At 41.4% G+C, this 17,041-nt stretch overlaps 1 protein-coding gene across 1 annotated transcript in view; it reads left to right on the plus strand.

Annotated features, from left to right (window-relative positions):
• Positions 1-16,252, plus strand: part of tnfrsfa (tumor necrosis factor receptor superfamily, member a) — a 45,365-nt gene extending 29,113 nt beyond the window's left edge. Inside the window, exons 4-10 of the mRNA XM_080838210.1 lie at positions 27-138; positions 3,026-3,165; positions 5,619-5,699; positions 5,873-5,916; positions 6,029-6,427; positions 7,778-7,814; positions 12,657-16,252. Of these exons, the coding sequence (XP_080694336.1) occupies positions 27-138; positions 3,026-3,165; positions 5,619-5,699; positions 5,873-5,916; positions 6,029-6,427; positions 7,778-7,814; positions 12,657-12,949 (1,106 nt within the window). The 3' untranslated portion in view covers positions 12,950-16,252. The remainder of the gene's footprint in view (positions 1-26; positions 139-3,025; positions 3,166-5,618; positions 5,700-5,872; positions 5,917-6,028; positions 6,428-7,777; positions 7,815-12,656) is intronic.
• The last annotated feature ends 789 nt before the right edge of the window (positions 16,253-17,041 follow it).

Here is a 17,041-nt window from a genome sequence, read left to right on the forward strand (position 1 = left end):
CTCTCTCACTCTATGCACATACATAGATCAGACAGTGACTGAGCCATGCTCCAGCAAGAGAGATACGCAGTGTCAGTGCAAGAGCGGCTTCTTCTGTGTGCCAGACCAGGCCTGTGAGGTGTGCAAAAAATGCACCAGGTGAGCTGTTTGACCTTTCTACACCCTGAATATGATATGTGGAGCTTTCTGGTTGGGGTTGGTGCTACCAGAATAGAGTGTCCTTGAATCCCATTTTCTTTCCCATTTTGTATCTCTTTATTGTCAAGATGGTAATTGGACAACATTTCCAGGACTGTTATTGCTGGTATCTATGAATTAGAACATTATAATCAATAACTCACAAGGAGAAAAATGTATATGCAATATGCAGGGCTATGACTGTATATCCCCCGCAGTGGTGCACATATATCATACATGTGCATTCTCTGTTACTCCAGCACACAGCTGATATTTATTACTCAATACATGGATGTTATGGAAGTATGAGAGAAAATTGATGGTGTATTCTTATTCTGCAAAACACAAAGTATATGTACGTGTGTGCCCTGTATCCAATTGTGTCTGATAAAACAGCCCTTTGTGATGCCCTAGGCACCTTACTCTATTACCTTTTAACTTCATGAACTTACCTTCACTCTGTTTGACCTTTACATCACAAGATAATGGCCATAGTCATTACGCTTCAAGCTATGCAGACATTAACGCTTCAAGCTATGCAGACATTAACGCTTCAAGCTATGCAGACATTGGTTTAGATGGTTTGACACTGCTCCCCCTGTTGGACAAGGGGCAGGGCAGACTGCATCACATTCACCAGTGTTGGGTAAAGCTACTTAAAAGCATAGCTTTGCAAGCTACCAATTACTCCACTGGAAGAAGATTAATTACAGCAGCAATCCTAGGGATTGATATAGGAATCAGCTGTTAACAGATTCATTGTAGCTTCTTCCTTGTGGATGAGGAGTCCCATTGAACTGCATTGCTTCTGTGGAATTTGCTTTCTTTTTGTCTTCCCCTACATCAGGCCAGACCCCCATTCAGAGACATCTTGCCTACTGGATTTATACAAATAATTTTTTTCTTGGGATATTCATACATCAAACCCCACCCCTTCCGTGCCAAAACAGAGGCAGAGAGTTGACCTTGTAAAATACTGACACTGGCCTCCAATAGTCATAGAACTTTAAAAAGCACTGCTGCTGTTTGTCAATCATTCAATGGAGCAGGACCCAAATACCAGAGTTCAGCAGTACACCCCTGCTAGACCTCTCCAGTGATGCGAACTTGTACAAATTGATCCGTACTAATACGAAAATGTGTCGAAAATACGGCGATACGAGTATAATGACTCATTCATAAGAATTTGGGGTCAACTTGCAATATTATTCAAGGAATAGAATATTTGCGGTAACTCGAGAAATAAGCAAAAATGTTTCATGCTTTGGCCTCCTGCTTACCAACGCGGAGGCCTCCTTTCGTGTTTACATTGACCGACGTGATACGCTTGCACTGATTAGTCGATATTATAGCTGCAGCGACACGGAAACCAATAGGGAAGCTTGGTTCACTGTAATCTATTTAAGTGCGCACAAGCGATTTGGAATGTGTTTTATCGCCATATGAAGACTATTTACTTTTGACGTTGATGGATAAAGTTACCCGGCGCATCTGCTCTTAGTTTACAACAGATTTGGGTACGTTTCTGTGATAAATATATTTTTTTTGATCAACTACTGCTTATTTTGGAACCCCAATGAAAGAATTTTAGTCTAATGATCAAGAATACAACTTTCTTGACTTGAGCGATATATTTTTCTAAAACAAATACGATTGGTTAACGCAGAAATTCCATCGAATCAAGGTATGTTTCTGTCAAATGAGTGAGCATAATGAAAAGGCTCAGTAAGGCAAAAGACTGAAGTTGGAACAGACCACATTTGTTGTCATCCCCGTGGCAACAAACTGACATGAGGACCGCTGTTGTCACTGTTCTTCTAGTACTTTCCACGTGGCGGTATTCCGTCTAATCGAGCTCCTTTCTTACTTTGCTCAATTTGGCTTACTGAGGGCCTGATTTACTAACAGGATCGCGCCCATTTCAGGCGTAAAATAGCGGGTATTAACATAAAATGGTATTTACAAAGGAGGCGCATTTGAGTAGAAGCGCATATTAACGCTGTGTGGGTGTGAGCCGCAAAGAGGTGGGAGGGTATAAGGAAACGTGGGTCTGTGCCGCAAAGAGAGGCGTTAAGTGCGCCTAATTATGTATTCCGTGGTATTTATCCCGCAAATTAGAGACGCACGCTCGCCAGGCAGTTTTAGTAAATACTATTTACTAAAACTGCCTGGCGAGCGTGCGTCTCTAATTTGCGGGATAATTCTCCGCCTCATAAAAGCACGTCTTAACCAGGAAGCGCTATTTTGATTGAGTCTGAAAACTTCGATATGGCAGCAGATATTAGAACAAGGCGAAGACAGAGACAAAGACAACGCGCAGAAAGAATTTTTTCAACACGAATAACACTTTTCCAGTTAAGGGAATCAGAAATCATTATACGGTAAACAGATTTCACTTAAGGAAAAATACTAATTTACTGGGGAAAATACTAATTTTTGGAACCATTGAGTACAGGTTGGCCCACTGCCTCTCAGATAACTAGAGAGAAATCAGTTTGTAATACCTTCTCTTCAAACTAAACCCAGTGAAGTGACTGAGCTGCTGTGCTACTCCGCTCTGGAGCGAACTTCTTGATGATAAAAGGTGCCCCAAGTGTGGCCAGTTTCAAATGTATATGGAAGGACCAAGTGTTCCCAGATGCTTTCTGTTAACTGTTTTTCTGCACTCTTCTATGTCCATTTAACTGATTAGCACCTATTTTCATCTTTTATTTGTATATATTCTTTAATCTGCTGATTTGTAAAGAACTTTGAATTACCAATGTGTATGAATTGTGAATTCCAATAAACTTGCCTTGCCTTGTGTAGATTTCAGAGCAGCTTGTCTCTTTGTTCCTTCTGCAAGCAGGTGTAAAGTAGAAGAGGAAGAGGTGAAGAAGTGCACCCCGACCTCCAACACTGTGTGTGAGAAGATCAGTCCTCCCTTAGACTCAGCCACAGACTCTCCTGCAACCACTCCTTTCACCAGCCACATTGCCACAGTAGCAGGTAAGATGGAACACTGTCCCACATCACTGGCACCTCTAGCATCCTCACATGGAATCCCACTTCCGTTTACAGTTTCATTTTTCACTTGTGATATATGAGAGTTCAGGAAATATTCATTGTGAGATTCAATGGATGACTTCCTGACTAAGAGGACTGACTTGTGGTGGACAAGTAGGCTTGCAGTCTATGAAGAGCATGCTTACATTGGTTCCCTGGAGTCTATGAAGAGCATGCTTACACAGGTTCCCTGTTGTCTATGAAGAGCATACTGAAAGATTGTGCTGTCCTCCGGCGAATTCATCGGATGCCCACGCTTGGTTCAAGTTAGCTTGTTCAGAATAAGACTTGTAGAAGACGGCTTAGCGAAAGAATGTGTTTATTCAGTCACAAGCCACGGTCAACTCCATACAGCACAAGCATGCACAAGGCACGTCTGCTGCTGAGGAGTCGGTCTCCTTGCTTCTTCTTCTTAAACATTACAAACATTGTACATACATTTATACTGTAGAATTAATGTATGCGTTTAGGGGAGGGAATGGGTGTGTCTTGAAGTCTAGCTTAGAACAAACCTATGAATATGTAGGGCCATATGGATGCTAATGTCTTTGCTTCAGTCATCTTGTCATGGCTGTAGACAAAGGCCAACAATCAGAGTCTAATAGTTCTGGCTCGAAGACACACAAAAGCCAGGAACCAGGTCTGATGGCCCATCAACATAGACAAAAGGCCATGTGCCACCTTGATGGCTGTGGCCTAGTGCTATGCAAATTATCTCGCAGGTGGTTGTTGAGATGTAATCATATTATGTGAAGTTATGAAAATGCCTATATCTAACAATGTTTTATATAGGTCCTAGGGTTCTAGGGGTTTGAGTCTGAAAAAGACGGTCCGATTCGTATCTCGATACATGGGAAGGATACGATACAAGAAAAGATGCATCTTGATAAAAAAAACAATACAGTGCGATTAGATGCGACGTGATTCAATGCGATTCGATGCAGTTCAATAATTGAAAACACTGCGTTGGGGAAACAATGGACTTCAGTCTCAAAAATGTTCTTAAGTGTCTTCTTAAGTATCATCTTACCAACTTCGAAAGACCAACCTCAGGAAAGATCTCTGCCGGATTCATAAAAGCCTGGAAATGTGTTCTTAAACCGCCAAAGTTTTCTTAGCTGTGCACTTATTTTTTAATTAAACGCGCTTTCTCATGCACCTAAAATTGCATACAGAAACGCCCCGCCAGCTCCTTATACAGGCATGCTATTGCAATGTGTGCTCATCTGTTATGGCTGGGAACCATAACATAAAAGAGAGGACACAGGGCTCGAAAGTCTAGGGTAAATTTATTATACAAATGGCTGGCAAACAATTATGCCGAACAAAACGGGGTAGCGTGGCAGCGACAACGAGACAAAGGGACGCAGGGGTGAACTGGAACACGGGCGTAAGGCACAACGCATCCGACCGGCCTCGAGAAGGAAGTCTCCTTGCTGGCATGCTGTAGGGATTTTTAAGGTGGAGGCCCCGCCTCCCACTCAGGACCACCACCTGGACACAGAATAGGTAAAAAGAACGGGGAACAGAAAGCAGCCACCAGAGGTAGCCAAATAGGGACACGTAACATCACCCCACAGGCAACGCGAAACGACTTCAGACTGATCAAAATCATGTCAAAGTAAGCACCGGTAAACCGGTGAGAGAGATGCTCTTAAGCGGTGGTTTATGTGGTTGCCTTTGTAGCCTTTTATGTTAGCCGGCATCCTTGCTTTTGTTTCCTCTCCCGCCGCAATCTGTGTCGCTTGCTAGGTCCGACACCAATCCAGGCAGACCCCGCTGTTTGTGCTATGTCCTCTGGTATGCTGTGAGTCCCCTGAAAATCACTAGTTACTACAATCCGTAGTAGACATGGTTTGCTTTGCAAATCTCAACTAACAAACATCACAGTTATGAAAAATGCAATGTGATGGATTGCATCTTCTATACATTATAAATCTAAGGTAGTGGATTTGGACTGCAGCATTTTCAACTGTAACAAGGCCTTTATTCCATCTAACTTTGCTAAATCATTGTCTCAAGCAAACAATAGCAACATTGGTCCTGGTCACACACAAACACAATCAACGCTAAGAGGGGTCCCTTGACATGCATACTACTTACATATACTTCAACAAACAAAGGAATGAGATGTTTGAACCACTGTTTAAAGTTGCTAACATTAACAAAAAAAATCACAAAAGGGCCTGAATCTATGGGGGGAAAGTGGGGTTTCAACCCCACTTTCAAACAATTCAAAATTTCTCACCACCTTTTAAAATCTGTCATGTTGATCACAATCACAAAATCCTGATGGGACTGATATATGTATATATAAATACTCATATATACTTAAATATATAGAACACACATATTTCTTCGAGATGCTGAGTATTGGCCTTGTTCTCTCCATGCAGGGGCAGTCATACTACTCCTTCTCTGTTTGAGTGGCTGTGCCATTGGTGGCTTCTGGTGGTGGCAGAGGAGGTCACATCTGGGTGAGTCTTAACCTCCTCATCTCTCTCCTCTCTGCCCACACTAACTTTGCCCTCTCCAAACTCTTAATTCAATCTATCAAAAGGGGTATTTTCCTCTTGGCTCATTTTTAAACCAAGTTGATTGACAAAAATTGCTGAAATGAGACTAACCTGATCCTAAACCATTCTTTTAGCCTCAGCCAGTGATGGTGCAATTGAGGGGGTGAAGATTCCAATTGTAAGTGTTCTTCAATCATCTACACCAATCATGCTGAAGTACTGTTCTTTATTGCCATTGATCACTACTCTGTGGTTTTGATGGTTTCTGATTGGTTGCTATCTTCACGCAGGAGGTTTTCCCCCAATCAGCAGAGGAGAAGCAGAACAGCCAGAATGCTGGTTTGGAAGAGGGTGAGGAAGCTGGTCCTGAGTCCAGCCCCCTGCTCCAAGAGACACAGGGAGTGGGCACCAAAGGCTCCGCCCTGGAGGACGAGGACCGGGGATTGGGTGACAGTCTGCCCAACACCACCAGCTCCTCTCAGACCAGCCTCTCTGCAGTGCCTCCAGCCGTCCCCAGTGAAGGAGAGACCCCGGGTCACAGCCCCCCAACCACCAGGCCCAGTGTAGGAGAGACCCCGGGTCACAGCCCCGCAACCACCAGGCCCAGTGGAGGCGAGACCCCCGGTCACAGCCCCCCCACCACCAGGCCCAGTTGTTCTACAGATTGGGAGCCAGACAACTGGTCTAGGGTGGGTGCCCCTCTGTCTCCCTTACCTTCTCTCTCTATCTTCAATATGTCTGTCCCTCTCTCTCACAGAGTGCACAGCTCTCTCTCCATTCTCAATATGTCTGTCCCTCTCTCTCTCTCACAGAGAGTACACAGCTCTCTCTCTCTCTCCATCCTCAATATGTCTGTCTGTCCCTCTCTCTCACAGAGTGCACAGCTCTCTCTCAATCCTCAATGTGTCTGTCCCTCTCTCACAGAGTACACAACTCTCTCTCTCCTTCCTCAATATGTCTGTCTGTCCCTCTCTCTCAGAGAGTACACAGCTCTCTCTCTCCATCCTCAATATGTCTGTCCCTCTCTCTCACAGAGTGCACAGCTCTCTCCCTCCATTCTCAAAATGTCTGTCCCTCTCTCTCTCACACAGAGTGCACAGCTCTCTCTCCATTCTCAATATGTCTGTCTGTCCCTCTCTCTCAGAGAGTACACAGCGCTCTCTCTCCATCCTCAATATGTCTGTCCCTCTCTCTCACAGAGTACACAGCTCTCTCTCTCCATCCTCAATATGTCTGTCTGTCCCTCTCTCTCACAGAGTGCACAGCTCTCTCTCAATCCTCAATGTGTCTGTCCCTCTCTCACAGAGTACACAGCTCTCTCTCTCCATCCTCAATATGTCTGTCTGTCCCTCTCTCTCACAGAGTGCACAGCTCTCTCTCAATCCTCAATATGTCTGTCCCTCTCTCACAGAGTACACAGCTCTCTCTCTCCATCCTCAATATGTCTGTCCCTCTCTCTCACGGAGTGCACAGCGCTCTCTATCCTCAACATGTCTGTCTGTCCCTCTCTCTCACAGACTGCACAGCTGCATTTGTCATTTATAATCACTATTTATACAGCGGGTAAAATAAGAATTGAATAGGTCACCATTTTTCTCAGTAAATATATTTCCAAAGGTGCTATTTACATAACATTTTCATCAGATGTTGGTAACAAACTCACACCTGAGCAATGCATACGACTAGTTTTTCCATACAGGAGGCGTCTTGAAGCTGTCATTACCAACAAAAGGCTTTTGTACAAAGTATTAAATAAATATCAGAAAGCGTGTTCAATACTTTTCCCCTGTGTCATTTCACATTATTAAACAAAACTTAATTCCTGAACTTATTTGTTTTGGTTTCTTTGTATGTATGGATTACTTGGGTTGTTACCAATGTCTGGTGAAAATGTAATTTCAATAGCACCTTTGGAAAAATATTCATATAATAAAATATCATAGCCTCATTTTAAGATTCATAAGACTAAAACTGCAGGGTCTGATTGTGTGTGTGTGTGTGTGTGTGTGTGTGTGTGTGTGTGTGTGTGTGTTTTACAGGACGAAGTGCTGATCAAGCCTCTTGAGCCTCTGCTTGGTAAGAAACATTTATAATATTATAATATGACAGGCGGGAAAAAACAGAGTACGCTGTAAAGTTAGCATTGATGGCTTTTAAGAGTGCACACTGTAAAGTTAACATCAGTGATGGCTTTTAAGAGAGCACACTGTACAGTTAACATCATTGATGGCTTTTAAGAGTGCACACTGTACAGTAAACATCATTGTTGGTTAATCACAAACTGTTTTGATTATCTATAGATATTTGTTTTGGTTAAGTATAACCTACTTTTTATTTGCATACTGGAAGTGTAGGCATCACCATGCCTGGATTATAATTGTCTGGATAAACAAAATTCACTTTTCACTCTTTGGCATTTCAAAGATCTCTGATTTTGTCCTTGATAAAGAAATTCAAGATTTATTATGTATATTCAGTTAAGGTCCTCAGGCAGGATGACCCATTCATAAAAAAACATAGAACATAGTACTGGCCCTGGTGAAATATACATAACATTTAAATCAGAAGAACCGGTTCTAACAATTATGCAACATTTATAAAACAATTGGGTTCTAGCGCGTAATTTAGCTGTTTCTGATTGGACGAGAGACGTTCCATGCTAAAGGTTATTCGTCAACATACCTACAGTTACGGGACTTTTCACAGCTAAAAATAAATCACTCCGCGATGAAACATTTGCATTGATGATAACCGTTAATTCAAAGTTTTTAAAATTCCAAACCAAGACGTTGACAATGGAACTATTTTTTGTTGCGGAGAAACAATGGCGAAATAAACCATTTTTAAACAATAACTTTGTGTTGAAATGTTAATTTGTTGACAGTAGAATTGTTTTATAAAAGCAATATATATTGCTTAAGTGTATTTTAATTATAATCCAGTAATAAAACAAACTATCTGAATAGGTACACTACCGTAAGGGTTGGAATCGCCCAGAAAATTACACATTTCCAAGGAAACTCTCATCTTCATTTATGGACTAAAGTGCCAAATGTATAGAACACATAGTCAAAACATCAACAAGGTCAGAAGTAGAGTTTGCTGCATTTCCTTTTTAAATCTGACCTTGGAAATGTGCTTTCATTTAGGAGTCCTCCTTTTGTAGCAATCCCAAACTGAGCAACATTACAGCTTGACGGCTTCCTCTTGCATAATATGGAGCAATTATTTGGGTCACTGTCTTGTTGTAGGCTCCAGTCAAGATAGGAAATCGGGGTGTCCATTTTGTAGATTTTATCATTTTCAGAGTGCATTCTGCCTTTCAGATTGGCCCTCTTGACATATGGATGAGAACAGTAGAACTCCATATTGTCTTCTCTGCACTCTTGTTGGTTGCATCAGAGGAGATTTCTGCTCCAGCCAGTATCAGTGGCATCAGTGGATCAGGCTCCTTCCTCTCTAGGCTTTTCCATTGTCCTTAGGGCTCTGCCACATCCTCCTGGATCTGTCTCTGCATGGTTACCTATGTTGGGACTTTGTCAGCAGACCCACTCCAGGGCAGGACTGTCCATGGAGTGTGAGCCATTTGGCCATCTTGGAGAGTTTGTGAAGCTCTGGAAAGAACTTTTCAAACGCTCCAACACAACGTAAAACTTTCAAACACAGCACTTCATTTAAGGAATAAGGTTCGAGAGGCAGTACTGTATCGTCAATAATGTATCGATTTTCCGGACTATAAGGCTCACTTAAAAGCCTTTTTCTCAAAAAAACGACAGTGCGCCTTATAATCCGGAGCGCCTTATATATGGATTCATTCTGGTTAATAATAATAATAATAATAATAATTCATTTTATTTTGAAGCGATCTTGTGTGGTACACGGCGCTCTGTCAAAATGTTTTAGTACGACTTTGGTAAACTACAGAGCCGCACCGCTTGCAGCAATACGGCTACCGTACTTTACATAAAAACTCGAACAGTACATTGCTTCAGACCACTGTTGCTCTTTTAGCTGGTGTTGGAAGTGCCTTCTCCAGCAAGCTTGAAATGACAACTAGAGTAATTTGCTATGGAGTAATGCTCAGAGCTTTGCTCTCTATCCATTAAATAGGGAATGTATTTCACGTATGTGTTGAACCTATTAAGAATGGCTGACCTTACATAAAACGGCAGTGAAAGAGCCAAGAGACTGGAGGCTAACTAGCATGCTAACGTTATACTTATTAGCAGCGAGGCTAGCTAGCTACTATGTGTTTCAATGGATTTTTGGTCTAAGCGTTAGCAGAGCTTCAGTTAAGACCTACAATACTTTGCAACATTTTATCCATTAAATAGGGAATGTATTTCACGTATGCAGGGCTCTCAAGTTTTGAAGCCAGTCAAGAGTGACATATGCCCGACCCGCCCCTATTCCACTCGCCCCGCCCTCGCCGTATGCCCACAGACCCCCCCCCCCCCCCCCCCCCAGTAACAATAAAAGTACATTACTGAGCAGTATTTTGTCCATGTCATGAATGGCCCCTTACTGCCTATGTGCCTTGTCACATCCCGCACACCTTGATGGGCACAGGTTTTCTCTTGGCTGCAGATAGAGCACCAGTATACTAATTAGTTTTTTTACCTGACATCATTGAAAGACAGATGGAATGATTAATGCATCCATGGCCATGATATTTATAACAAGCAACCACATTTACAAAAAAGAATAGGCCTATTCGAATTTATTATAGCCTATTAACGAAGTTCGGAGTCAAAGCTAGTGAAAAGGCTGGCTGTAGGCTAAAACGCTACAAAAAACGTATGCTAATTATCTGGGGAAAATTCTCTAACTGCAGTCTAGTTGTCATTGCTTGTATCAAACCATTGTGAATTTGTCGTAACATTAAAACAGGAGACGACCTACTCCTTGTAGAAGACTGATTCTCAGAGCTCCAGTGGTCTCCTCAGTTGAACGAAACGTTCAGAAGATCAGTCGCGCGCAATGCCAGGATGCTTTATTTTCATTGGTTGCTGGATTAAATCTTACCCAGATACAACAGATACAAAAGATACTTTTTTTTCTGATTGGCTATTGTGTAGCCCATTTGATTTTTTGGATTGGCTGATAAGTGGCAACTCACGTCAGAACTCCAGGGGACATGGTGGGGGCAGCGCGGCCAGGTCATGTGTGCGCGCTGCGGCACATTAAATAGCCTAGAGGTTTTTTTCAGCGTGAGAAATACGATGTGTGGCGGGAGTGCGTGATTAAAGACCGAAATGAGTGACTGTCACGCTCAATGCGTGACACTTGAGAGCCCTGCGTATGTGTAGAACCTATTTAGAATGGCTGACCTTACATAAAACGGCAGTGAAAGAGACTGGAGGCAAACTAGCATGCTAACGTTATACTTATTAGCAGCGAGGGTAGCTAGCTACGATGTGTTTCAATGGATTTTTGGTCTAAGCGTTAGCAGAGCTTCAGTTAAGACCTACAATACTTTGCAACATTTTATCCATTAAACAGGGAATGTATCTCACGTATGTGTAGAACCTTTTTAGAATGGCTGACCTTACATAAAATGGCAGTAAAAGAGACTGGAGGCAAACTAGCATGCTAACGTTATACTTATTAGCAGCGAGGGTAGCTAGCTACTATGAGTTTCAATGGATTTTTGGTCTAAGCGTTAGCAGAGTTCAGTTAAGACCTACAACACTTTCAGAGTTATTGAAAATTACACTAAATTACGCATTTGTTAACAAAGATGGAAAACAACAAACACGTGTCTCATCAGTTCAAGATTAAATGTGAATATGTTACATTAATTTACATTTACAGTTTTAGACAAAAAATTACTTTGGTCATCGACTAAATTGACTTTGGTCATCGGCTAAAATCGATGACCAAATAAGTTGCCAACGATTATGGGATGTTCTATATAGACGTTCATTTGTCAAGAAAACTGGAACATGACTGTTCAAATGTGCCCCTCGAAAGCAGTAGACAACTTCACATGGCGTTTCTTTCCATTAAATTGTCCTTCCATTAACATGCCATTTAGTATGACTGCAGGTCAAGCAATCTAGTTGTTTAAAACTGATGATGGCATTGCGGTATAAGTGAATAGGATTTAGGTCTAGATAAGATTGATTAGCAGGCCCTGTGGCCAAGTTAATGTATTATACGACCATTCATGCTTACAAAGACAAGTTTGGCATATAAATAGGCTCTGCAGCTTTGGATTTGAACGCCCCTGGTTTATAAAAGGAAATGACCAATCTACAGATTGTCACATCTGTAGAAGAAAAGAGTGAATCAAACTAAAACAAAATCCATACCACTGGCATTATACATCCTTAAACTTCACCTGGTGGTCGTGTACCTTTTATGCCGCTGTCTGTATAAGCCTTAGCCATGTTTCTACCGATTGTTATGTTGAATATGCAAAGTAACGCAACAAACTGTAACGTTAGAAACTATCATTTGTCAAACTCTTGTTGTCTTGACTGTCTGCTTTCCAGAATAACTTAGAATCGCATATGTAAGCTTGCTAGCTTGTCAGAGCAGCTATCTAGAATGCAAAGGCGCTAACTTGCTGTAGATAGTCAGACAAACTTACCACGTTCAGTGAACACAGGGAAAACATCAGCTGAAATACAGGCTTTAGTTAGTCAAGAGGTGTGCTGATATTTTGTAGGAGTTTTTACAGCTTTGGATAAGGAATATAACCTGTCTTTCATGAATTTCTTTGCTGTTGCCTGAAAAGTTGTGGCCCGTTGTACTAAACAGGAACAAATGAAGCTCTTAAGAGCCTATCGCAGATCTCATACAGTTTACTTTTCTAAGTGCCAGTTGCCACAGGAATTGACATTGAGGTTGACTACCCTCGGTTATCAAGTCCTATAACTACATGTTCTTTTTTTGTTTCATATCTCCCACCAGGAGAGGAGTTGTCCCTCAGCAAGACGTTTGACCTGTTTGACACCTTTCTGGATGTACGCTTCCACAACAAGTTCTTCCGCAGCATTGGAGTGAGTGATAATGCCATTAAGATTGCAGAGAATAGTCCAGCTGGAGACAAGGTGTATGAGCTGCTCCGTGTGTGGATGCAGAGAGAAGGGCTCCGGGCCAACATCAATGATCTGATCCAGGCACTGCTGCAGCTCGACCAACGCTACTCGGCTGAAAACATTGCTACCAAGGCCATAGAGAGAGGATTCTACCGCTTGGCATGACCTGTACCTGCTTTCACACAGAAGGAGAATGAAGAAAGTCAAATTAGGACTGAAGGAAGATCAGAGGTCTAGATGTTTGATCATTGGGGTGTTTGGTTTGTCCCTGGTGGCCAGTGGTGAACTAGCTGGTTGGAATGATCCAGAACATTAAGAGAGTGGAGCTCTCTGCCCTGTATGTAGCATATTATTAGCTTTGTAAAGCCAACACTGTTCTGGATTGTGCAGTCCCTATCCACACAGGCCTATGCCCTGCCCTCAGGCACATTATGACTGTAAGAAAGCAATAAGTAATCGCTCTGTGAAGATGATGTGATGCCCGTGGCATGCACTGCTTAATACAGACATGTTAGGCGCTCTTTATTGTGTCTCCATGGCCAGTTTAAGTCACCACAAGGACTTAGCTAAACATGAAGTGTCCCCTATCCTACTGGTAAGCACTGGTGCGCACCCTTACTACTTGGAAGTGTCACTACAGAGTGGTTTTACTAGCACATATTATCACTGGTGCATCACTGCTCTGCCTGCAGGCACTGACCATGAAGGTTCATCTATCTAAACAACACACGGTTCATCTTCCTAGGACTCCTGTGGAAGTGCGCTGTAGCTCAGGTGTTGATGCACTGTAAATGCACTACAGAAACTATTCAGAAGCACAGGAATAGAAAACACCTTCAAGAGAACACTTTCACACTTCAAAACGCTCAATACTGACTGTGCCTATGTAATATCTGCCAATACCTGTGTTTTATACACTAAAACAAAATGTTGAGAAATGTTTTTTCTTTTCTTTTTGGAAAGCTTTTTTCTCTAAGTCGCCAATGCTTTCCATGCTTAATTTATTTTGTGGAAACATTTATTTATTTTTTAGTGTTTAATATGTTAATTGTGTCAATATTTATACAGTTTATACAAATTCCACCAGTAGTACTTGGGACTGAACTGGCATAGTCTAACACCATGTTATTCAGTGGCCCTCACACCGCCATGGTATCTGATTATATATTATATTTGATATCTATATTAGGGGTTGCACAGAGTACTCCACCATTGGGGTAGTGGAACAGTTAAATCAATTCTCCAGTTTCGACATTAACATTGAGTACTTGTTAATCAGGTAATGGTAGAGTTAGAACTGAAAATGGGTCAGTTTTTAGATAATGTTCATTGTTAGATTTGACTACATTTCCAGGTTTGAAGCAGGTTTTGGAGGGAGTTGAGATGCAGAGAAGAAGAGTTGATGAGTGTAAGGGGGTTTTGGATGGCGCTGGACAAGTAAAGGGTTTAACTTGGAACTCGTCTGTCTCCGTGAAATGATTGCCTACACCATGTAATAACCCGCCCGAGGATCTCACGTTTGACACTAGATCTTGCGCACACTTAGTTTCGAATTAGAGCCCCTTTGTCAACAAGAAGGAAGATGCAATGGCAGAAAAGGGGAAATCAATTGTTTTGAATTTCTATGATGAAATAGAAAATGGCAAATGTTCTTTCCCAACTGTCCTTCAGATCAAACAAACATGTAAACGCGTTTCTCAAGGATGGCTCAACTATCGAGTCTGTCATATAACTGTGAGATGTAAACGCGTTTCTCAAGGATGGCTCTACCATCGAGTCTGTCATATAACAGAGACTAAGCTACTACGCTATGCAGTTTATCATTAAACATTATAAACCTCGAATGTGGCTCAAAGAATTCCTCTAAATTAACAATTACATTCGAACAATAATCACGAAATTCCCCTAATTACTAGCACAATTTACTCAGTATGACTGAAAGAAAATAACGGGAAACTAAAACTTCAATGAAAAGTCATCAACATACCCATTACCGTCAAAGTTCTTAGCCAAACACCAGCCTGTTGACAATTTTCGTCTTGAGGGACATTTATTTCTGGAAACATAATTTGCAGACAATTTGGAAGACATAGTCAAACTACTGTGTAGAGGTGTGTCACCTATTGTCATGTGCTAGGCCTTTTGTCAAGTTTTCCATTGTTTACCATGACAAACTCAGAACAGTACCAACAATGTCCACTGGTGGCAAAAGATATATTACATTCGCTCCATTTTTAAACTGGACATTGTTTCAGATTATTAAGGAGGTAATGCACATTTAAATGAAGTTACGCTTTAAAATATTTTGAATAGTTTGCTGCCATCTAGCCTTCTCATTTGGTAACTGTAGGCAGGACATACCGGCTACCGGTAACCGATGTATAATTCTCTTACATTGGGGAATTCATATGCTTTCTTCATGCTTTAAAAAAATTGCCAGGTATTAACTGTATTGCAAAATGAATGCGGTGGATTTAGTAAGCTGAAATACCATCCACCCCTAGCTATAAGTAAACCTAATAAGAACACTTACTAAACATTTTGTTGACTGAATTCTATATCTTGGGCTACAATAGAATGTTGGTAACAATAATGTTAAAATATTGTATCATCCATACTTTACCTGGCGTAAAGTAAGACCACTTGCTTTCTTGTGTACAACGAGTTCTCGATTTGTAAATGTGTGCACTCTTGCAACCCCTAGTGTTCATATGTATGTCTCATTGTTTGATAAAGTATTTTACCGAGTATATACAGAATCATTCATATTGCCCTTTTACAGTTGAGTCTATACATACAAACACACACATTTGTACACATACACACAACATAGCCTTAATGGGGTACACTGAGAAGGTCTTTATGCATCTCCTCTTTGGTTCCTGAGGCAGGAAAATGCAGGATGAATTTTATTTTTAGTTATCTAGTTCTGTGTTGTTGAAATCTGATTAAGACGGCACTTGTGTGTTATACTGATCTTTACAGTCAAACAAGAAACCTCCAAGTAGAAGAAACAGAAACTTTTTTTGAATCCTTTTCTATTTGTGGCTAAGTGGTTAATGAACTCTCCCCTGAGATGAGGCTGTTGGAATCATTCATTGTGGAAATAATCCTGTTGACCCCTAGCTCAACATATCCATTAGAACATTTGTTTATTTAAAGATTCATGTTAGCAATGACGCTAACACAGTACAAACACTAAAACCTAGTGGACCACACATGAAGTGCTCAGTTTCAAGGGGTCATTTATACCTTACTACTACTATAAACTATTGTTATAGTTTTATTGTTATAGTTTCTATTAAGTTCAGCTGTTTTCCACATTTTCTTAAATGCACAGAAAATACTTCAAAGGTCAGATTGACCAGCAACTGCTGATATGTGCCATTGCCATTCGCTTGTGCCATTGTTTTATGAAGGAGTGAAAAGCTGTCCAACAATCACAGTATCATGTTTTACATTCCCCCCTGGTTGGCTTGTTTGTATTTTTATATATTTGATGTTTCAAAAGTGGATGTAGGATGTTAAAATTTTTAATAAAAGCTTCAAGTGTTGATTTACTGTACTATGTTTATTTTAAAGTTGGACACAACAAAATATACTATGATATTCCTAAACAATCCATCCCATTTCAGTCAAAAAAAGATAAGGAATGAACACAAAAGAAGAGAAGATCCAGGATACCCAGGGTAAGGGGTGGGGAAGACACCCTTGGGAGTACAGACCTGGGCTAGGGTGGAGATTGGGTACAACCCTGGTGAGGGGAAAGGAAGGGGTTGGGCGTGGGATAGACCCTGGGGAAAGAAACCTGGATTAGGGTTAAGAGGAGAACCTGGGAGACGAACCCTGGTCACCTTATAGCAACTAAAAGGCAACAAACAACTAGAGTTGCATTCCAACAAGACAATTCTCCATGTGATCGCTTAGCCGGCCTGGCTAGCAGCTTTTATTTTTGGAGTTGGACCAAGAAATTGATATACACTGAAACCAAATATCAGTAAAAAAATAAATTAAACCCAGGACAGTTCAAAATTAGTTTATTCCATTCTGGTTTTCCAGAGCATCACTAACCTCTGTCTCTGTGTGTGGGTGACAGTCATTAAACAGTTTTAGTTATACAGGAAAAGATGTGAAATTCCTTGTGCAATTGGTTGGGGACTTCCCACAGCAGCCCAACCTCCCACTGTCACATGCAAGTACTCATCCCCAAGAACCTAGCCTGAGAATACCCAGAGAAGAATGCCACTGGGTGTGATG

The sequence above is a fragment of the Sprattus sprattus genome (genome assembly GCF_963457725.1).
Source record: "Sprattus sprattus genome assembly, chromosome: 5".
Classification (NCBI taxonomy): Eukaryota; Metazoa; Chordata; class Actinopteri; order Clupeiformes; family Clupeidae; genus Sprattus; species Sprattus sprattus.